Source organism: Copidosoma floridanum, unplaced genomic scaffold (assembly GCF_036245765.1).
Source record: "Copidosoma floridanum isolate Cflo_tuat_1 unplaced genomic scaffold, Cflo_Japanese_pri ptg000014l, whole genome shotgun sequence".
In the NCBI taxonomy this organism is placed as follows: domain Eukaryota; kingdom Metazoa; phylum Arthropoda; class Insecta; order Hymenoptera; family Encyrtidae; genus Copidosoma; species Copidosoma floridanum.
In genome coordinates, this window is record NW_028321891.1 from 1570932 (window position 1) to 1593732 (window position 22801).

The following is a 22801-nucleotide window of genomic DNA, read 5'->3' on the forward strand; positions in this document are numbered from 1 at the left end:
ATAATTTTATAATCCTCATAAAACAATAAAATCATTTGCAACGTTAGAGAAAAAAAAAGCCGCAAAGTTTTCACTTTAGAAACCACACATCATATGCATTTGTTACGTAAAAGTAGTAAAATCGTTTGAAAAAAAAGAAACACCTCGTACAGCCGCACCTGTACGCGATACATCTTTTTCACGCTTGTTTGACCATAAAAACATACGACGTTTCCGTGTGGTATGGAAACGAATATTTTATCACATTCCACGAGTAATACTAAGTTGCGGTGCTCAGTCTCTACAGGCCGACAGGCGTGTGGCTGTACAAATAACAGCACCGCTCTTTTTTTTTTTTTTTTTTTTTTTTTTTTAGTATTCCATCGCACCATTAGCAAGCGAAATGATTTTTTTCCAAAGTCTATAAACTCAAGAAAAAAAGACACGAGCGCAGTTGGCGATAGTTTCTTCCTTTCGTCGAGCAACAAATGTCCGAGCGAATGGCGCAGCAACTCGGCGACGCGCTGCAATCAAACTCGACCGTCGACATGTGTAAGTATACAGCGCAGCTCGATACCACGCGACACCGGCCGCGAAAACTCTCGACTCGAGGCCAAGCTAGGCGCCACTCAGTAGTGTCCTGGGTACTTGTATCCTTGAACTCACGGGGACCCTCTTTCTCCCCCAGACGCTCAAAAGAGCGCAGTTCCACCACCCCTTGTTTTCCCCAGATTCTGCACAAACTGTTGTCTTGCAAATTACTTTCTTTTGTTGCGCACTCGCGTTATAACCGCTCCCGAACAAAAGCGCCCGAATCGCGTTCGAATGATCTTACAGTGTCATTGCGTGGCTTGACGGCTTGTAAAATAAATAAACGGGGAAAAGGAGAGACAACGGTACAATGTGGAGAGGAGCAATATTTAATGCGCGACAAAAAGAAAGAGCGTCGAAACATCGGTCGAGTGCAGGGCGTTTAATTTATGTAAACCATAAACTTATTTACTCGGTCCGCGCGAGGCTTGCCCCTCAGCTCGCGCCTTCGCGTTTCGTCATCCATCGGCGCGCGACTTTAACGAGCCGATTGAAAAACAATCTCGCGGTAGCCGGTGATTTTCCTCGAGTTTTCCACCCGCGGAGGACGAACATCGGGCCGGTGATCGCAGCTGATTGCGGCAATCGGTTACGTATCGCACTTCTGGATATAATTAATTATACGCTCGCGAGCTTGTACATATACATATATGGTTAAGAGGTGTCGTGTATTCACGTTTTTTTCGTATATACCTGCACGTCCCTTGGATAATGGTGGAAATTCATTTTCCCACTTTGCCTACTTCCTTTTTCCATTCACAGACGTGACCGCGAAATTTGAGAAAAGAAAACAAAAAATTGGTCCCGCCCATCACCCACGTTTTTCAAAACCATCTGTCCCTGGTAATGAATATCTATTGGCACCACGTGAGAGCAATTTATTCGTGCGTCCAAAATAATTTTAATCGCCAATCGATGGTGAGTCGAGAGTGCGCGGACGAAAAGACCTTAAACTCCACCAGCGAATCGTACAAGCGCGTGAGAGACGATTCGTCGCGTTGCAAGCCGATATGTATAGGAGAGAAGGAAGGGAGGAGGACGGGCGCGTGGGCGTCGGCGTGGCGCCTCGCGCGTCCCATGGACGTCTCCCGCGATGCAACGCCGCTCGCTCTCGAGCATCGCTTTTCTCGGCTTTCGCTCCAACTCGAGAAAGGGGATCTATATATACATATATGCGTGCTCCCTTCGAGAAAGGGATGACTGATTGTTATCAGTTGTGCACGGAGCGGTGATGCTCGCGCGAACCGAATCACCCGGGGAGATCGGCGCTTAATTGGATGGATCGATGGCTCGTGCGGGGGAGGAATCGCCTGCGAGCTCGTTTTGCCCCGTATGAGGTCCGCAAAAGATTTAAAAAATAAAATAAAATCCCAGATCGAGCGGAGCTAGAAATTCAATCGGTACGCCCGGCTGTTGGGAATCGTTGTGACGAAACTCCGATACGCGCGAGGTATGAGAACGAAGAAAAAAATGAAAAAAAAACAAGTTGTTTCCTCGTGGTCACTTATCAGTCGGGTACATGTATGAGCGCTTTAACAGCTTACATGGCGCCCGGAATCGGGCTCTCTTCGCGCGGCAGGGAGGGCAATTAATTTGCATTAATATCGTTCCGAATTAATTTTCAATGTGCGGTGCATACGTGCCTTCCTCCCGAAACTTTCCTTTATTTCGACACTCGCACGACGACGACGGCCCGTCTCAACCCATCTCAAATATTTTGACGGGGCCGTACATGTACCACCCCGGGGGTGGCGGGGGGGGGGCGCTCTTACACGCTCGCCGTCGCGGTCATTGCTTACGCGCGCGCGCGTGAGAGGAGGTGGAAGAAAAATGTACACCGGAGCCCGGTTGTGGGTGGCGAGTCGTTCTGACGCGCCTCCCCCCACTTTAATTCCTCTCCGCGGACGATGCACGCGCTGGCTCGAGGAAAAATTCCGAGCGCCTTACTTTCAGCACTGGTGAGGCAAACCGGGCCCGGTTAATGAGAGGACGGGTCCCCCCACCCCCTCCGTGTACAGTCCTCGAGCGCATTTTTTTCCGGAAGGCCGGGTCACAAAGTACGAAACGAAAGCCTCTTTCCGGAAATGTATATCCCAATGCGTGGCAAAACTCATCGTCCCGAGAGTCCAAGTGATGCGCGTTGACTCGAGGTCGATCGGAATTTATTAAAAATAATACTCTTCCTTCTCCTTCTCTGCGTCTCGTCAAGTTTCACCATTAAGTGTGGCTCGAGTACAAGTGAACATTTTCGAAAATGGCCCGCCTCTTCAGTGAAAATCAGTTCTTTCGCACCAAGCGGTGCTACTGAACGTTTAGAAATATACTGCAGGAGGGACCACCCGGGCGATCTCTTCATTATACGGAAATTCGCGAGAGCCCCTTCCCCAGCGCCTCGTTACGCCCCCGCACCTTTTGTTTAAGTACACTCTCTCTCTCTCGGAGCCCCCGTGTGCGTTAGGGAACAATTGCCGTTACCTTTTTTTTCTTTTTCTCCTACCCATACGTGCATGTTGGCATGCATATGATATCCATGCTGTGCTTTGGCCAAAGCGTGAAAAACGAGTCACGAGAGCAGGCGCGCCTATGTGTGCGCGGGATACGAAAGTTATCAAAACAGCGCAGCGGTCCAGAAGAGCGCGGGCGCGAAAACAGTAAGTACTCGAGACGCGAGCGGGAAACTTGGGCGCAACAATACGTGCTCGTGCACAAGAGTGTGTGTTTCTCGGCGCCTCGTTTGCCCCTCCTCTTTTCTCTTTATGGTTACTCGTTTCAATCGTCCTCAAACGACTCGACGCGAATCTCTTTTCTTTTTACCCCTCCCATTCCTCCAAGTAACCACTTTGTTGCGTCCGATGGACATTTGATTCGTTTGCACTCGACCTCGTTCGCGTGTTTTTCGAAAACCGACCCAAAGTTTTCGAGGGCCACTCCCGGGCACTGCCAACTCGTACTTTTTTCTCAAATACCATCAACGCGGAGTTTTTATTGTTTCTTTTTCATTTTATTTGTTCCTTACGTGAGCTCGAGAGAAAAGCGCGCTCGTGTGTATGTTTTGCTGTGTTTTTTGCCGCCGCGTCGAGTTACAGTTTTTCGATGTATACGTGTGGAGAGTGCCATTGCCAAATTGAGAATATTCAAACGGCCGGCCGGTCGCAGTTGCAGCTCCGATCGGGATCCTCCGGGTTGCCGAGGTCGTTTCTTTCACCGGCCCGAGGCTCTTCCTCCTCCTCCTCCTCCCCCGGCGTCCTTTGTCCCGCGACTCTGTCGTCCTTTGAACTTTTCCTCGAGTCCCTTCCGTCCGCGTCTCTCCCCCCCTCGGCGCACTTTTCTACTTCCTCCTTTGTCCCGCCACCGTCCTCTGCGCCGGGGGGTCGTCCTTTCTCCTCGCAAGAGGTATCTGGAATTTTTTTTTTCCAACCACCATTACTTACTCCTCTCTTCTTGCGCACTATTTATTAATTTTTACTCGGTCTTCCTTGACTACGCGAGCTCAAACATATAATACATGTACAATTGTCACTCAAAGGTCTACAACTGAATCTAACAGCCATACCGTCAAAACGACAAATTGCACCTTGAGTGTACCCTCGATACCAAGATAGATACCTGGCAGGAGGGTGTCTGGTCTTATTTTAAGGGTACTGCTAGTTTGAGCTTCATGAAATCTTTCTTTTTTTTTTTTTTTTTTCAACACAACCGAGGTACGGGTACCATCGCCGTTTCAGCGTGCTAAACACGGAGCGACGACTGTACGGTTGCCGCAAGGCTACTCTTCAATTTTTTTTGTTTTTTTTTTCACAAGGGTTATTGTCGCCCTCGGCGATGGTAAGTGTCAACGCGAGCCTCTCTTTTTGGGAATCGTATATATATATGTACACCGAGTTATATTAAGGTTAACTCACGAGGGACGCGTCGGCGAACTATGGCGACACCGGTGAGCTCGCCGCGCGGCAGTAGGCCAGACTCGCGCAGCTGCCACGCCAGAGCCGAAGTTTTCGCGGGCGTCGGTCCCCCATCATCCTCCTCCTCCTCCTCGTCGTCCGCCTCGTCCTCGTAGATCTTGACGCGCCTCGAGCTGCAGGAGCCCCGAGTCCTCTTTGGCCTGCGCTGCCTCACCGCCTGCCCCGAGCTGCAATTCCTTTTCGCTCGCAACATCAAAAAGCTCATCCTCTATCGTGATTCATGGCTTCGCTATACCTGTGCGATCGCGGTTTGTCGTGCTTCGCTACGCTCGAATCGGTGCTCGCCTCCTCGGCTCCGTCCTTGTTAACCTCCTCCCCGGCACAGTCGCACATCTTCCTTCTTGGTGCAATGTAATATATTATATCCGATGCGCTTCAATTTTGCGTGGGTGGGTGCGTATCGTCGTCGTCACGGAAAATTTTCAGCCGAAAGATTCAACCAGTGGCATTTCGGCTATAGGTAGGTATAGGGGGGGGGGGTCCGATTTGATGCGCCTTCGAGGACGCGGCAGCGACTCATTATCGCATGGCGCGTTCAGGGCCATGACAGCTGCAGTCGAGCGCGCGGCACTTCAGCTCGCTCCTCCTCCCCCCTCCCTTGCAACCGATCGCGCTGTATTTGCGTGTATTGCGTTACCTTCGAGGAGGATTGATCGATTTGCGTTGGCTTCTCTGTTTATACGTTCGACTATTAGCGAGAAAACATGGTCCGATCGACCGATGTATATCCATCCCGTGGTTGCATGACTGACGTTGGTCAACTCTTTCAAAGCGCTTGAAGAGTTTCTCTTCTGCCGATACTCGTGAATTTGAAATTAAGACGCATCGAGTGTACTCGTAAGAGCATCGACTGTTCCTCCTCGTAAGAGTGAGCACTCTATCGCTTGTTACGATGTACGATGTGGCTCTGGCTTCCATACATAATGAAATCCAATGAAATATACCCTTGAAAAATATAATATATATATATCTCTCCGAATCGCTTCTCTCTCACTCGGCTCTCCTTGCTATTTACACCCAATGCATGAAACTCCACGTGTGCACAGTCGAGGGATGTATTGGGAAAAATCGTCAAACTTTTGGTAAAGAGAGAAACCGCAACAACAAAAGTAAATTGGAGTAATAGGGGAGAGGGAGAAAAAACATACCTATCCAACTTCCATATCAATCATCGCGTGTCCCTCACTTCTATACCACGTGGCGGGAGGCAGCAGCCGTCCGCTTCGAACAATGGAGCGGCACAGAGGAAAAACAGCTTCGCATTAGCTTTTTTCTCCTTCTTTCCTATAGTACACCTACTCGCGTATATGTATAGTATGTATATATATATATATATATATATATATAGGTGCACGCGTGAAATTTCCTCTGATGGATAGGCCGCTTCGACAAATATTGATGCGTGCACTCTCGCGTTTTTGGTATACGTTTCATCGTCGCAACAAAACAACCTATACCTGTATACAGGACGATATCTGTGATTCGGATGCTTTGTCCATCTCAATTCATAAACAAGTAAATGTAATTTTATTCACCCGCACAACATAAAACAATGCCGTATAAGCTGCCAGAGTCCAATACTGTCGGCACTTTTTGTTCGTGGAATGTGAAGTTTTTCCCCGAAGATGATGCGCATCGGCTGCATGAAAAATGATGCTGGACCGGATAATGTATACCGCTTCATTAATCATTAGTTTTTGTTTTTCAATTTATCGAGTACTGCTCTGGTGCTGCTGTTACTCCTCCTATATTGGTTCAGTATAGGATTAAAAGCCCAAACGCGAGAGGGAGACGATCATTAGCGTTATTGTTTTTTTCAATACAAATACGCGCAAGTACGAGACGCGCACGAGCTGACACCAGAACCACAACCCATACCCAAGAGTGCCGATCTCTCTTTCCGTTTTCGTCGTAATACACGCGGCACCGTGAAACGAACCGCTCTCCCGCGAGAGTCATTATAACGAGTTAAGCGATCCCTCCCCCGTTCCTTTTTTGTTCGGCTCTTCTGTTTCGGCTCCGGTTGTTTGGGAAGGGGGCGCGAGCTCATCTTCGAGGAATGGGAGATATGCAGCTCGTGAAGGGGGAGAGGAGTCGAAGCCGAGTGAGTTACTGGTTATAATCACGTTGGACTAATCGGTGCCGCGAGTGAGGGCGCGCGCGCACCTTCACCGCCCGAAAAAAGAAAGGTGAAAGGGACGAAATAGGGGGCGCTAAAACGGCCTATTAACGACCAATTGGCCGGGGCTTTCTCTCGTTGCGGGGCCACTTCACCCCTGCCCTTCTTTTTCACCTCGTGTATAGGAATCTTTTTTTTTTCCCTCTCTCCTTCGGCGGGGCTGGCTTTTGCGTTCCTCAATGATGGTGATGATGATGGTGCTATACACACTCTCGTACATATATGCCACTCGCATCGATATGGAATTGTGGATGTACTTTACTTTTTCCTTTTCTCTTTTAAACGTCGAGGGGTGATTAATTATCATATATATATATACGCCGGGCTCTGTGCTTCCTTTTGGATGCTTTTTTTTTTTTTTTTTTGTTTGGTGGCCAGAAGCTCCGTTTGAATCGACTCACGTGTACGTGAAGCTGCAGTCTTTGGTTAGCGAGATTCTTTTCGTCGTGCCTTGCTGGATCAGAGATTGGGGGGTACTAGTTTTTATTTTTTAATTTTTTTTATTTTGAGGGCAACATTTTGATCATTTTGACAAAAAGAGTTCAACGCGCCCAAGGAAATCTACCGATTTCTTGCGTTTCGCCGCTTATTGTCTCGCGACTAATAATAGATATACTTGAACTCCAGCTACAGTAATCCAAGTGCTTGACAGAATTTTGATAAATTATTGACATAGCTTATAGCTTTTTGTGAATTTCCGTAAATAAATGAAATTTCAAGTCTAATGTCTTGTATTCACGTGACCAGACTATCTATAGATCATATCTTGATACATGGAAGAGCAGAGCTGTCAATAAAAAAAAAATGAAAATCTTTTTTTTTTTTTTTTTTTATTGATAAAAGTATAACACGGATTGAGTAAACAATACTTTTCTTATAATATATGTAGCCTCGTATCAGAAATATCATTATCTATGCTGTTTTACATTTGAGTTAACAAAAATACAAATAAAGCGACCATTTTGTTTGTTTGTTTTTTTCAGATTCTTCAAAGCGTTAGAAAACTTCACGGCCGAATGCCCGAATGGTAAGTCAAATGAATTTCACTACAACTATTATATGGCGATACAAACGTGGTCCAACATAAATTTGTTTTTCCCGTTTCCCGAAAAGTCCCACGCAAAAATTGATTTCACATCATTTTCCCAATCGAAACAAAATCCATTGAAATAATTTCAATGTTCACCGCCACCGTTGCCGCGGTGACGTCTTTTACGGTCGCGCGTAGACGCTCGGTTTGCCGACGATGGGGGCAAAGCCCATCCGTCGTCGTCGATCATCTCTCCCCTGACGTGATTTCCTCCGTGAAAAATCCCCGGCTCTGTAAAGGCTAGCCGTCACTTTCCTCGACATCCCGCAAATATGATGATTGACGAGTGCATCCTCGCTCTGCCCACCACACGGCAGCGTCCACGAGACGCTCGTGATGAAATGCTGGAGTTTGCCGAAATTTTACTTTTTTCTCAGGTTTTTTGAAATAAGTATATTCACAGCCGCGTGTTTACAAACGAGCGCGATTAATGGACGACGCGCGGGTTTATCGGAACCTGCCGCTCCTCCGTTGAATTACCGCCTCGTAAAGAGCAAAACAGATATTTTCACACGAAAACGAATTTCCCACTTGCGGACGGAAGAACATCTCGTTATCTTCCCGATGGTGATGGGTCCACTCTTAAGGCGCCAATAAACCATGCAACCGACAGCTGCCGCCAACTTGACTTTCTCCGAATTTAAGTGTACGCGCAGCCTCGGGACTATACCCTTTTTTCGATTATCCCATCGGTCGAATGTGCGGACGAACGTGAAAAACCGGCCGTAGAGAGAAGGGAAGTGTAGTCCCGCTACACGTGTGTGCCTTTAGTGGAGGAAAAGCCACTTAGCGCTTATCTGACGCTGCACTGACGAAATTTTCTCGGGTGGTTTTGTTACTTCGAATCGTTCCCCCGACACCTTTCGCGCAGCCGCTTTTAAGCCAAGGGCTCCTTATCCTTATCTTACATTTTGAATATGTAAAACCGAGCTGTGCGTGTGTGTACCACTTGGACTATAGTCGAGTCCTAGCACTCGCAGCCATTAGATACCTATCCATTATCTCTCCTTCCGGCGCTTTGGATTAATAACGATAATTGAATGTCCCAAATTAGGGAATATCAACCGCGTATATATAGGTTTTCCATTTACCCTTATTTTCGGGGATAGAGGGAAGAAATCAAACCCACGAATCCCCGAGTCCAGGATTCAACACTTTCGTGGCCGTTCGGTCGGGAAATTTCGTATCAATTACACCTACGTTTGGCTCAGCGGATCGATCGAGCGTGGTAAATCATTTGCATGAAAAATGGTCCCTTTCGGCACTGCAAGAAGAATGAAAAATAGATACAGCCCGTCTCGATGTCTCTCGTGTATAAATGATGGCCCTCGCCCTCCGTTCTCCAAGTAAACGCGGTTACTTATACACATTTTTCGCCCGTGCGTATTTCGCGCCATCGATAACCACGTGCCGAAAAAGTTCCTATAGTTGTCCACCACACGTGCAAGGATCGATGCGAGAGAAAATACAACAATATATAGCAATGCTCCGAAACACTCTGTGGGAAAAATAATAACAATCGGTGAGTGCGTTGCAAGAGAAAAAGTGCATCTCATGCCCACGACTTGTTCTCCCGCGCTCGTCTCGCAGCGTGCGTATATACGCGCGTAACATTACCTCCTCGGCCACCACCGACACTCGCGTCGGATTCACACGCAACAACCGTCTGGCGCCGACCGCGACTCTGTTGAAAAAAAAGGGCACCAGAGAGGCTGCGAAAAAAAAAAAAAAAAAAAAAAATCAGGGCGCCCTGCTGTTTTGGGAATCAAGCGTCGCTCAACGGGAGTCGGCCACGAGCATCGGGGAGGAGCGCTAACGTGGCTCGCGAGGCGCCATCAATTAGCCGCGGCTGAACAGCCTCGATTAATTCGGACCGCAGCGGCATGTTACAATATACACACGAGGGTCTCCTAGCTCGGTCGAGAGCGCACGAAACGTGTGTCCGCGATGCGATGTTTTAACGCTCCGTGGGACGTGTTGAAATTTCGAGGCGCGTCGAAAAAAAAAAAAAAAAAAAAAAAAAACGCACGAGCTTTCGGGAGCGCGTCTACATCGGCGTTGGATGTAATCGACGAGTTTTTGTTTCGTTCCATCATCTTTTTTTCTTCCATTTTGAGGAAGGATAATCGCGTGTTTCATGGATTATTCATCTTTGGTTTGCTAATCGCTTTCAAACCATAATCCCGAGATTTGGAGGCCGGTATGCAATATATGATGATTTAGGGGGGTGGATGCGGTTGGTTTTGTTTTGCCCATAATTTAGCACCTCGTTTGCGAATCGGGCGCGCACGAGAGGCAATCGAAAGCCACATTCCTTCTCTTTCTGCCTCCACAACAATTAAAACGCGCTCTCCGATCGAAGGCAACTGTGTTATTTATGGGGACGGAGAGAAAAAAAAAACTCAAGTAAATGGCCTCTCGTATCATCTCGAGGGGGAATCGTATAATGAGCCCAAAATATATACTTTTTTTTTTTATTTTTTATTTTCACGTATGAAAATCAAGAGGAATCGTATAAAAGCGCAGCTGGGCAATTAGCGTCCGCGTAACCCGAACCACAAAGCTTAGGTATGCAGTTCGAGGTCATTTTTTTTTTCTGTTCCACGCACTTTTTCCCGCGACTTTCGGTGTCCTTTGGGGGGTACAGTTGCGCGTAAGGAGCTGACCTCGGAAGCGGACGTCGCGCGAAACAGGAGGAAATAGAGCGAGCTGCGTTTCTCCGATCGCGAACGAGGCCAACTCTCGGCATCACCGTGGCATTTTTCGCTCGTCTGCTTTTTATTTTCACCAACTTCCGTCTTCGTCTCTTTCACCACCCTCTGCTTTCTCGTTCGCGCGTCTCATCGCCCGCTTGCAACGACTCTTTTGCTTTTTCAAGGTCCGTGGTACCCTCCCAGCGGTAATAGAATACATCTCCGTGGTCTGGTCTGTTTGCGATTTTCGTGAAAATATATATATACTTACGGATCATCGTGATGGAAAGTAATTTGATACTTTTGCACGTTTTCACAATCATCCGAGCACCTACTTGTGAATTTATATCTACATACATGTATGAGGAGGAAACAATACGTCATAGAAATTCCGGATAAAACGCGTGCGTACCTCTACGTATTCCATCTGAAAGAATTCACGCGTGTCCGAGCGCTTATCGTCAATAACGGATATATATGTTTCGAGTAACTGTTCGATCCTCAACGCATACCTGATAGATCCAGACAAGAAAACCAATGACAAATCTCCATGAGCACGCTAAATGCGTGGTTTTTTTTTTCTATTTCGCACCAGAGATAATGTCTCATTGATTTTGTATATTTGTTTTATTAACAATTTCATTACTCCTGCTGAATTTGTAATTTGACCCTGACGAGATGAATTCGAAAAATAAATACAATTTACGTGCATGACAAAGAATATCGGGGCATAATAATTTCTCCCGATAATTGTATACGTCCTAATATGCATAAACTGTTAAATTTAAAAATAAAAAGGCAATGCTACTTTCCATTAACTTGGTAGTTTTCTGAGCACAACGGCAAGGTTTGACCATGTGGAGGTGAATTTCCTTCCGTTATCCGCGTAAATTCCATTCGGATGACGTCACAGGGATCGATTAAATTTCGACACGATTCTTCCTTGGGAGGGGCCTCGTTATACTGTGGTGTAGATGCTGATCACCAGGCAATCGTCGATCAACGCGAACCAGGTGGTCGACGCGTCAATATTCTCGAAATCAATCAACACTTGCTTTTTCCCTTCTCTCGTTTAATAAGCGTTTCTACCACTACCGAACAATATACACGTGTGCGCGAGTTAATGCACCGCCGGCGTCTCGCGCGTTACGAAAGACACCGGGCTGCGTTCTTTTCGATTTCGTTTTGTAAACCAGAGCCTTTCTCCTCCTCCTCCTTGCAGAGTGAACGGATCTCGAAAAATGCCCGATGATTGCCGGTCTCCGCGCGACCTATTGAAAAGGCGCACAGAATACGTCGTTTGGATGGTAATTTGACGACTACGTCTCCTACCGATTGTGCCCATACATTCGGTTGCAAGCGATTGTCCCTCGGCGATTTAACAGTATCCGATTTTTCGATTTTTTAATCAAAATAAAAATGAGCATTGTATACGTAGCTGTACGGTATAACGATCGTGAGTTGAATTACTGTGAATGCATATAAATATGTATATATAGGGGTACGTGTTTGGACGTCAATTAGCGGCGCAACAGCTTTCAAAACGAGCGCGAACGTCGTTATTATTCGAAATCGGTTTTTTTTTTTTTTTTTACTCAAGTGCGATTTCTCGGAAAGGCTCTTTTTTTCCTCGTTTTCTTCATGATTATTAAAGTTAATATGTGTACAGAGATACTGTGGCCTCTTGCGGCCGATTGATCGGTCCCGAAAATCGGCTCTACAGTACAACTCTGGTGCGAAAACCACGAGGGCCGCTCTCTCATTATCTTCTCGGTGTTACGTGTCGGGCAGATTTTAAAAATATTTTTTTTTTCGAGTATCGTTGAAACGAATGATCGATTACGCAATACGTGGGCGCTCGGTATCTCCAGTATAGTAAACGAGTTAGTAATGCACCGATCGGAATACCTGTAAGTTTGACCGAAACGCGGGAGGTAGGAGAGTTCATTTTGTTGAACAAGTTGTCGGCCAATCCACGCGTGTACCGCAGATTGCATCACGTGAGATGTAAAAGTCAAGGATTGATGGAAAGCCTTTGTAATTGTTGTACCTGTTTACGAGCTATTGCAATTTTTTTTTTTTCTTTTTTTCTTATTCATACACATGTACCCATACTCAATAAACTGGTTTGTTTAGCTGTAGTCGTAATGTTGTTGCTCTGCTTTATTTTTCAGATGAAGTAATTGGCGTTCACTGCACTCATGGTGTAAATCGGTCTGGTTATTTGATATGTCGGTAAGAACAAGCAAAAGACCCTGAAAAACAAACAATTTCTTAACACGCAGCCTATACATATATATATATACATATATTTTCACGCAGATTATTTATTGATTAATCTTGCTAAGCTAAGGTAGCTCTCTTGTAATTTTTCTGACAACCTGCAAAAAATCCAAAAGTATACATAACTATGATTGACATTTCATTAGTAAGGAAAATCACTGGAGAACTATGTTTCATGTAAATTGTAATCATGTATTGAGTACAAAGTTTTCATTAAAAAGTCAGTCGATTGAGAATAATTTATACCTATATGATAACTCAAAACTTGGCTTCTTCAACCAAATCAAGTTTTGAAAGTTGATTAATTCAAAAACAAACTATTACGTCTACAGGTATCTTGTGCAACAGCTAGGTTGGAAACATGCTGATGCCTTGAAAGGTAACGCTAATTTACACACGTTTTTTTTTTTCTTTCTTTATTTTGAAAAGAATTCCACAGCAGAGTTACGTTTTTCGGTACTCGCTGCTTTCATGTCAAAGATGTACGACAATATTTCCATTAGTTCTATTTGTTGATACCAAAATTTGAAAAAAAAGTTGATTGAGTATGTGATTTGACTATATACCATACTCAACTTTAAATCAACGCATACGCACACACGTACAATGTGTTTGTGCATAAGGATTGCATAACAATGAAAATGTCACCTTTGGAAAAATTACATTTGAACTCGCAATGTTTCATAACTATATGAGCTGATAATACAATGAGAGAACAAAGAAAAAAAATCGAGCGGAATAAATAGAGCAATTTGCCGCTGCTGTGATTTCAGGCTTCGCAGAGGCGCGCGGGTACCCGCTTGAGCGCACCACCTACATCAGCGATCTGAACCGCAGCCCCATCGGCACGAAGATCGACGTGAGCAAGGTGAACCTGAACGCGCCCATCAAGACCAAGTCACGGCAAGCCATGAAGCACCACGGCAACCGACCGCCCTTCCATTCCGCTCTGGGACCTCCCATCGTCATGCCACCGCCACCACCCCGACGCGGTTACCTAAACGGTGGTCCCTTCCACCAACCGCCACCTGGCAAATTTGGCCTGCCACCGAGAGGTCCTGGCTACGGGCCCCTACGCCATCCGCCAACGATGCCCGGTCCCCCACCGCCGGCGCCACCCCGAGGCCCGGCCATGTTCGGCCCACCACCGAGGCTATTGCGAGGTGGGCCCTTCGGGCACCCGGGATCCCTGCCACCGCCATCGTTGCGACACGGGCCACCGATGGTACCACCGGGGCCGCCATTACCTATGCGCCACCTGCCTGGCCTACCGAGGCCGCCGGTGATGGGCCCACCAGGTCCACTGCCCAGATTACCCCGGGTCGTGCCACCGCTCCCTGGTCTTCCAATGGTACCCGTCCCGCCCAGGATGCCCCCGGCCAAGATACCCCGTCTCAAGGTTGTGGCCCCGGGCCGTACCGGCATGCGCTCTGCCTCCAAACAGCAGCACAAGCAACAACAGCAACAGCAACAACAACAGCAGCAACAACAACAACAACAACAACAAGAGCAGCAACAACAACAACAACAGCAGCAGCAGCAACAACAGCAACAGCAGCAGCAGCAGCAGCAGCAGATCAAGGACCAGGACTTTACGGTGGACGACTTTGAGGAGAATTTGGCGGCCAAGCCGGTGAAGCCCAATCGCAAAAGGGCATATCCGAGGCACTGACGCTGAGCCCTGCGCCGCTGCTTTTCTGTCCAGGACGCGCCGACGAGGATGAGGGGTAGAGTGTTTTTACCGCGTGGCCGGCATATCGGCTGACACCGTGAGCTGGTTTCTCTGTGTGTGTATGTGTGTGTGTGTGTGTGTGTGTGTATGCGTGTGCGTGTGGGTCACTTTTGAGCGTATAAGTGAACAAGCCGCCCCCTTCCCTCCCATTTCTTCCCCACTGTTTTACCATTTTATTGTATTTTTACACCTTTGAGCGACACAAAACTGATCGGCTCCTTCATTTTATCACTCCTCCCTCTCGCAATTCATTCCTTGCGATTCTCCGTCTGAACAATAAATTAATTTTAACGTTTTTCGTTGCTTTTTTTTTTATTTATTTTATTTTATTTTTATTTTTATTTTTTCGTTTTTTATTCACGCACGGTATGCTTGCAGCATGTGTGTACCATGACGATGGATACAACAATGTACTTTTTATACCTACCGCTGAGCCGACCAGTTTCGTTGTCCTGGTAAAGAATAATGAACTATCGAATGTAATTTTTTTTTTTTTTTTTTTTTTTTTTTTTCGGTCCTCCAAACTTTCTCCCGAGATCTCAGAGTTATCGCATTATATGTAAGACGATTACTGCGTATCTTTTTGTTCTTTTTTTCTCTCAACGGAGAATCGAAGATCCACCCCCTCCCTTCTTCCCACTTCAATGACACAAGCATACACGATTGATGAGACCTCATTTATATAATTTAATTGCATCCATGTATTGTAAACAATTAGTACGTATATATACATACAGATATATATATATACATATACACCATAAAATATTGTGTACTGCGACCTTGGAGTTGCATCAGTTTTTTAAATACAAACGAATAAATCATCGTTCTAAACACATCACATGAATCATTGCGCATGAGATTCCTCTCACGCTGAGCTTACCTAATTTTTTTTTTGTTTACTAACCTAGTCATAAGAAAAAAAAAAAAAAAAAAAAAAACCATCATCGCTTGGAGCACCAGATCGGTGGTACCAGCCGCACAATGCATACACGCAACATTCTCCCACGTGAAACGATCCTCGGCACACAATGAGCAGTTAGATGTGCACTACGCGTGTATTTACACATACACAGTGTAGGCGCGTCACTTGCAAAAGTCACGATAATAACAGCATCCATTCGCGAGAGCTCGGCTCAACGGCCGGCTTGTGTCCCGAGTTATTTAATTGAGAAGTCTATCCGATCCGAGGAGCACGTAATCCAATGCGCTGGTGAGCGCAATAACAAATGTAACTGACAATCGGTCGATAAGATCGGACATCCATTATTCTGCTCCCCCCCAAGCATACACTTAATATTAGTTAGGCCTTACCTATACATACGCTGTTTTTTTTTTTTTTTTTTTTTCTATAGTCAAGGGGCGCCTAATACATTCCCGCGCTAATGGCAATGCAGTTGATGAAACGCGCAGAGTCTCGATAATCACACACCGCTCTGCGCTGGTTCGACTTGCTCGTGAAATGCATCATCCGTTTGAGGGTACTTTAGCATCCATAAATATCGTGCTATAATTGAGTTTCACGTGCTTATCGTTATTCTGTTTTTATTATTATGTAATTTGCACGCTCTCGGGTATTACTGTATCTTTTATTCGTTTTTTTTTTTTTTGCTTAGTTTAAATTATTATTACGTGGCGCTTTTAAGTTCAGAGTTACTCGTGTGGTTCGTCCGAGGTGAGAAGCCGAAAGAAGCCTTGGTACAATGCCGTGAACGAATACGAAGCTACTGATCCATGTCAAATGGAGTCCGGACATAGATGGTAGCGAGGAAATTTTACTTCTTAAAACTAATTCGAAATTATAGACCAAAAGTAGTAAAAAGAAATAGTCATCCCTGTTTGCGGTAGAACATTTCGTGAAATTACTTCCTGTAAATTCTTATGGCGCGTAGTATGCGCTGACGTCAACTTGATTTTAAATTGTTTCTCCGCTACCAAACTGCTCTATTTTAACATGTGGGTGACCGTCCTGAAAACTAATGAATAAATTAATTAAGTTTTATTAAATAAATATAAAATGTTACATTTTGACAACTTTCTAACGACCCAAAAAAAGGAGAAAAATCGTAGTATGAAAATAAAAATAATTCCGTACTCGTACCAAGAGATTAAACGACGGATCGGAACCCTGACGCAATGTCATCAATTTTATTAATTTACGACACACATCGATCTCTCACGCTTGGTGTACTTGGTGAAACATTTAGAAGAATAATTTATTAAATTTATCTCTATTCTCTGTACATGCATACACTATTTTATTCAAGGCTCTACTATAGTATACGTTTTACTCTCGCTAAATTTTAATATCGTTAGTTGAGGAACCCTACACAGTTGAATCTTACGAGGTCAAGATGCTTTTTATTTATTTATGTTTTTTCAAAAAATACATACTTTAAGACGACGTCAAGAAGAGAGGAAAAAATTCCCATCAACTTTCTCGCGATAAACCGATCGTCTCGATTTTTAGGCAACTCTCTCCGATTGCGCCACGCTTGTACATTGTTCTCGCAACTCGCTCAATGCCATCCTCAACAATGAAATTACAAATTGTTTGCCCACGGATTTTCAATCGCCAATACACACGCGCGCCCCACCCCCCCTATATATATATATACATATGCAGCAAAATCAAACAATCTTATCTCAGCCAAAAATCCAGCTCTCCCAGCCAACGCCGATCGATTAACACGTACACGTATATATATATGTGCGCGCAATATCAATTCGCCCTTTGCACCGTGTATATAGCTGCGCGCGCGTGTGAGTCGTGGCGGGCGCCTCGTCGTACGGGGGATTACGAGAGCGTGGGCGGGGAGAGATATAGCTTTCTCCCTCGCGCGCCAGAGTGACGTCGGAATGCGAAAGGCGCGTGCGATTCCTCTCCGCGATGCCCCCCCCCTTCCCCAATTTTTTTCGTTTCGTTCAGCGCGATGGGCGATTAATGAGATTTTTTACGTGTTATAAATGCCCGCGTTTTTGCTCGCGCAATTATATCCCTCGATCGATACTTACTTGCTCCGGTGGCAAACGATATGTATACGGCTACTTGGAGGAATTTCGGCTCGAGGAGGCAATCCGCAAAAGAGTTGGCGAAAGAGGGACGGGGGGGGGAAAGGTTACACGAGGTTAGAGAGAGAGAGACTCTCTGCCGCGACGCTGAAAAAGACGGGCATTACCTATACGCCCTCCTCCTCGCGTTCGTAAATCAGACGTCTCTCGCAGCGGAGTCTCTCGGCGATATCGTATCTCTTTTTTTTTCTTCCCTTCTTTCTATACGGGCTAACTTTTCTCCCCCGACGCACGTGCATGTGGATTTATACCTACGTGCAAGTATGGATCGAGAAAAGCAATCGCGATTTCGTCTCTGACGAAGACGCCCGCCTATGCTATGTATACAGGGGGAGGGAGGAATGTGAGAGTTTCCCGGTGCAACGCACCTACATCTTGATTTCGAGGTATTTTCTTTCGGGATTTCTTCTCCAAGGGGCGGGTTCACCGCTTTGCTGCTACTCCCTCGAAGGTCGCACATCCGTCCGATTGGCTTTGGTTGTGCGCGAGTACGACCTTCACCGTATATATCCTACGTGTTTTTATTCTCATCAACTGCAGCAGGTGCGCATCTAATTCCTCTGTCGCATCGAGTCGCAGTTCAACACGGGGGCGCGGTTAATGTTTCATTTTGATTGGAGTCGTAAAAAATAAAATATCGCCTAGTGCCGAAATATTTATAAGAAGTGACTCGCGTGTGGTCGACTACACGAAGCATGTTAATATGTCGCGGGGTGTGCGGCGAATAAATCATATTTTTGCGCAAGACGAAATTTTTTTTTTTTTAAGGGGGGGACAAAAAAGTCGCCAAATAGAGGCCGATATCTTACTCTTGGGCTTTCGATTTCGGCTATAAATCGCACACGAAATGAAATATCAGAGAGGACAGAGCCGCGCGTAAGTCTGCGGTAGGTCGAAGGCGGGTGAAATAGACTCGGGGGGGGGGGGGGGGGGGACCGTACACCCGAGGCACGCCGATCTAAATCGCTCTGGTACGCGTAGGCTGCAATTAATTCCCGCTGGATGTTATTATGGACCCTCGGATATGTACCTGATGGTCACTCTGCTGTATTGCGAAAGCGTTTGTTTGCATTTTTGAAGAAAAAAAAAAAAAAAAAAAATTCCCTTAGTCTTGCAAATAAGTACAATTTTGTATATAAGAACTACAAACCCATCACTCCTGTAAAGCAGACAATTAAACACACGAGCTGCCGCGTAATAGTACAACTACCGGCGAGCTACCGCTGTACGAGGTGGGTTTATAGCGCGTCCTACTTAGCGATCGGCTCGATTAACATGCGGTGGTGATTAATAGCGCTCTCCCTTTCTCTCCGTGTGCATCGAAAACCCGCAGCCCACCCGACCCCTGCAAACTCGTCAGATCTAATCGCGCGATATTTATTGCCCCTCTCTCTCTCTCTGCGCTCACCTTCGCGCTTTCTATACACATGCGCCGATCGTGATCCTCCTCCCCAAACCTTGTATTCGTTCCTCTTTCCCTCCTATATTGGTACTGCTGCGGGGGGGTCTCCGGCTCTCCCGTGCAGTTTTGTTTTGTTCCTCGTGCTCCCACGGCTGGTCTGGCTTCCCTTCCTCTGCTTTCGCGGTTTCCTCCCTCCCCCTCCCCCCCGAGCCCCAAAGTATCGCAGAGACTTCCTCGATTCCCTCTGTACCTTCGCTTGCGGTGTCCAGGGGTGGCTCTAAGACTGATCTAGTTTTCGGTTATTCTCGGAATACGCGCGCACACGCGCTTTTGTTTTTGTTCGTCTGTGGCGGTTCGTGTAGGGCTTCGGCTGCGCTACTCGTCAAATATGCCCAAGCAAAATTCCACCCCCCCACCCCCTAACATGTTGAACGTAACGCGTGGAGCTGATGTGTGTGTACGTGTATTGATCGTTGGTCGATACGCAATTATGAATATACGTATATTCGATGGCAATAACCCCCCCCCCCCCCTCCCAGACGAAAAGAATTGCCGCGGACTTGGATTCAACGGCAAACTTTTTAGCGATGCAAACAACGCGCTCTCGTGTACAAGTTCATATATATATACACCCACCGTCTCTGGGTCTAGGTATATATAGTAGTATAGTCGCGAATGATGCAGCGCTTTTAGAGTACACAAAAGTGCATATATATGGTAGTGTCCGTGTACACACACGTGTAAGGGCGTCTCTTTGGGCGTGGTGTGCGTGTGTACACGCGTTGCGTCAGCGTGGCTCTGGCGCCGCGTCCGTCTGCGACTCGCTTTTGCGTCAGCGGTCCCGCGAAGAGAGCCACCACCCCCTTCTCCCCCCCCCCGCGTCCATCATACGGAAAACGGCGAACTAACTTTTTGGCTGTTCAATGACGCTGCTGTGAATGATGATTGCCTTTTGCGATCTATATATACATATGTTTTAATTTTGTTTACCGTGTACGCGTTGGTACTTTGATGATATTATTTACGCATCGGCTATTTATTCGGAATCGTGTAGGTACGTGTGCGGAGGATGGGGAAAAAAAAAAAAAATTGTTAATGCAAACTCGATGGAAACGCAATTGTATGTGTATTGTGTTTTTTCGTACGAAGCTCCAGTTTTGTTTGTACGTTGCATGAAAGTGTCGACTTTCAGGGACGCAACCGAGAAAAAGGAGAAGAACGACGCGCGTTCCATTAGCGATGGACGAGATAAAAATGCTCCGAGAGTAAAATTGCGTGCGAAGGTTGTTGGCTGGGCTCCTTGCGTTGTACACGTGTTTATATATATGTGGCGCGTCGACCATCGAAAAATCATTGGTGAGAGCACTCGCCCACAGACCGATGCAGCATATATATATATATATAGCACCGCAGAGCCGAGCGCAATTGAAAAATGATACTTTTGTTTCGCGCCAGTGCACCCCCCCACCCCCCACACACCTAATCCTTAACCAGCGCGTGTCAAGTAATCCACGCGCGCGTGATACCCAATGTATTGTTTACACGCGCTGATCCCATTCAACGATTACCCCGACATAATACCCATCTGCTGCACCATGTATAGCCTATATTATGTATTGTACTTATCATCGAGTACTAAAATTGCATAAAATCATAGGTATATGGGTACACTTATTAAAAGTGTCACAATCGAACGATATCACTGCACTTTGCTTATTATCTCTGGTTGCAGAGACGACAAACATACTGGCAACCGAGCAAAGGTCCAGGCATTACTCGCACTTTGCCGTTACCACCTGTTGTAGGTATACATGTACAAGTACATATATATACGTATTATATGTGCGTGTATTACCCACATTTACCCCCCGAAGCCTCGGAGCGGCGTAAACGTCAGAGCCAAGTATACGTTTGCAGTGCCCTTTGATTTAGAATCGCAGGGGAGGACCGCGCTGCAATAGTTCGAGGGAGCGCAAACAAACAAACGGCCTCGCTCGTATAAATGCAATGGTACAAGTATACACACGAGGTATAAGGTATACCTGTACCCATACGTGTATAAGTTGGGCCTACTTTTTGACGAGCTAATGGCTGCCTGCCAAGCGCCGCACTAAAATCGCCGCGGGAGAGGAGGCGTTAAGAGATGCGCGTGGAGGAGAGCAAGAGCCGGCTCGACGACTCTATTCCGCTCGGGAGTTATTTACGCGACGACAGAACCGCAGGTACGCGCCTTGATTATACTGCCCCGCGAGCGTGTCCCCTTTCCCTCGGGGCTGTTGTAATGGCATAGGTACGATTTCGTCTCTATATTCAATTAACCGATGCGCGTGTGATTGATGTGGGAAAAACTGGAGCCCCCACTGCTCGCGGTTTCGCGTGTACGATTGCGTTCGGCTCATCGGAAACGAGACTCGCGTCGTCTATCTCGTCCCGTCTTATTGTCACTGAGCGCCCGATTTCTTTAAAACAAAACAATATTTCTTCGCCTCCCCTCCCCCCCACCGTTCAAAATCTCTTTTCACGAAATCAATATTTTTTCAACAAATGGAAAAGAGGCATTTCGGAGTATAATTATTTAAGTAAATGAGTTTTTTTTGATTGAAAACAATATGGAAGAGAGTGGGGGTAAGATAATCGAGCAAGATAGTATATAGTTACATCATAGTGATGGTTGAAAGGTGTGTTTGTTGAATTCGGCGAAAAAATCGGGAGAGAAAATTCACCGGTGGGTATCGTATGACGATTTTCGAAAGAATAAATATGCATCACACGGGGCTGCGACATCGACTAATATGACGATTTTACTGCTCGGCTAACCTAGTAAAGTATAGAGCCGCTGCCACTCGAAACAAGACATTTTTATACGTGAGTAACATAACCAGCAGGACTGCGGTGACAAGCCGATCGTGAATCTCCCAAAAGAGAGAGAGAAAACCAACGAGCCAACATCGTCACTCCTTCGTCTTCATCCGAGACGCGGAGCGTGTTATCTGGCGATGTTATCGCGACGCGCTTATTAGGGACTTTATTGGGTAGCCCCGACTCCTGCCGGCGTCTCGTCAGTTTCGCGAGCGCGGCGCATCCTCCGAATCAAATGTTACAACCGCACACGAGTATATGCGTATGTGAAAATTTGATACTTTTTTGAATCGGACTTTCTGGATTCTCCGAGAGTTTGGGGTTTTTTTCGCACGACTCTCGCACCTATACCGTAGCGCTTAAATTTGTCAGGCGACTTTATGCCCTCGAACCGTGAAAATTATGACTTAGGAAAATTTACGCCGAATTTATGCCCCCGGGGTTATTTGTGTTTTTGAACATTCTTTTTTTTTTTTTTTTTTTTTCATGTGTGTTTTACGTCGCTAAAGTGACATAAAACATTTTTCGTTTTACGTTTTGTGATTCTCGGACGAAGAAAAGTATACAAGAATCCAAGGACACCGGCGTTGCTTGTAAAAAAAAAAAAAAACAAAAAAAAAACAAAAATAAAAAAAAGCCAGTGATTAGCGCGAGCCTCGAAAAGTCATGCGCTCTCGGGTGTTAAAGTTGAAGAAGAACGATTTCACGGTTAATCCACGCTGAGCTCCGAATTTCGATTTCACGCGCTTCAAGTTGTTAAAGCGAAATACCGCGTGGACCCTTGACGTCCGAGTGAGAAGATGGTCCTGCAATTTTTGATCTTTGAAAAACCACTGACGATGCGATTTTTTTTTTTTTCTTCACGTTTTTCGTGTCATCCGATATCCCAAGTATTTTTCTGGTTCGAAAAATGAAACCGACACCACGCCAGCATACGATTGTACCCTTTTTTCTCTCCG

At 46.0% G+C, this 22801-nt stretch overlaps 1 protein-coding gene across 1 annotated transcript in view; it reads left to right on the forward strand.

Moving 5' to 3' along the window:
- LOC106646779 (uncharacterized) overlaps positions 1-15330 on the forward strand; it is a 42320-nt gene extending 26990 nt beyond the window's left edge. Inside the window, exons 6-9 of the mRNA XM_014362901.2 lie at positions 7695-7738; positions 12669-12729; positions 13110-13156; positions 13551-15330. Coding sequence (XP_014218387.2) covers positions 7695-7738; positions 12669-12729; positions 13110-13156; positions 13551-14449 — 1051 coding nt within the window. The 3' untranslated portion in view covers positions 14450-15330. The remainder of the gene's footprint in view (positions 1-7694; positions 7739-12668; positions 12730-13109; positions 13157-13550) is intronic.
- The last annotated feature ends 7471 nt before the right edge of the window (positions 15331-22801 follow it).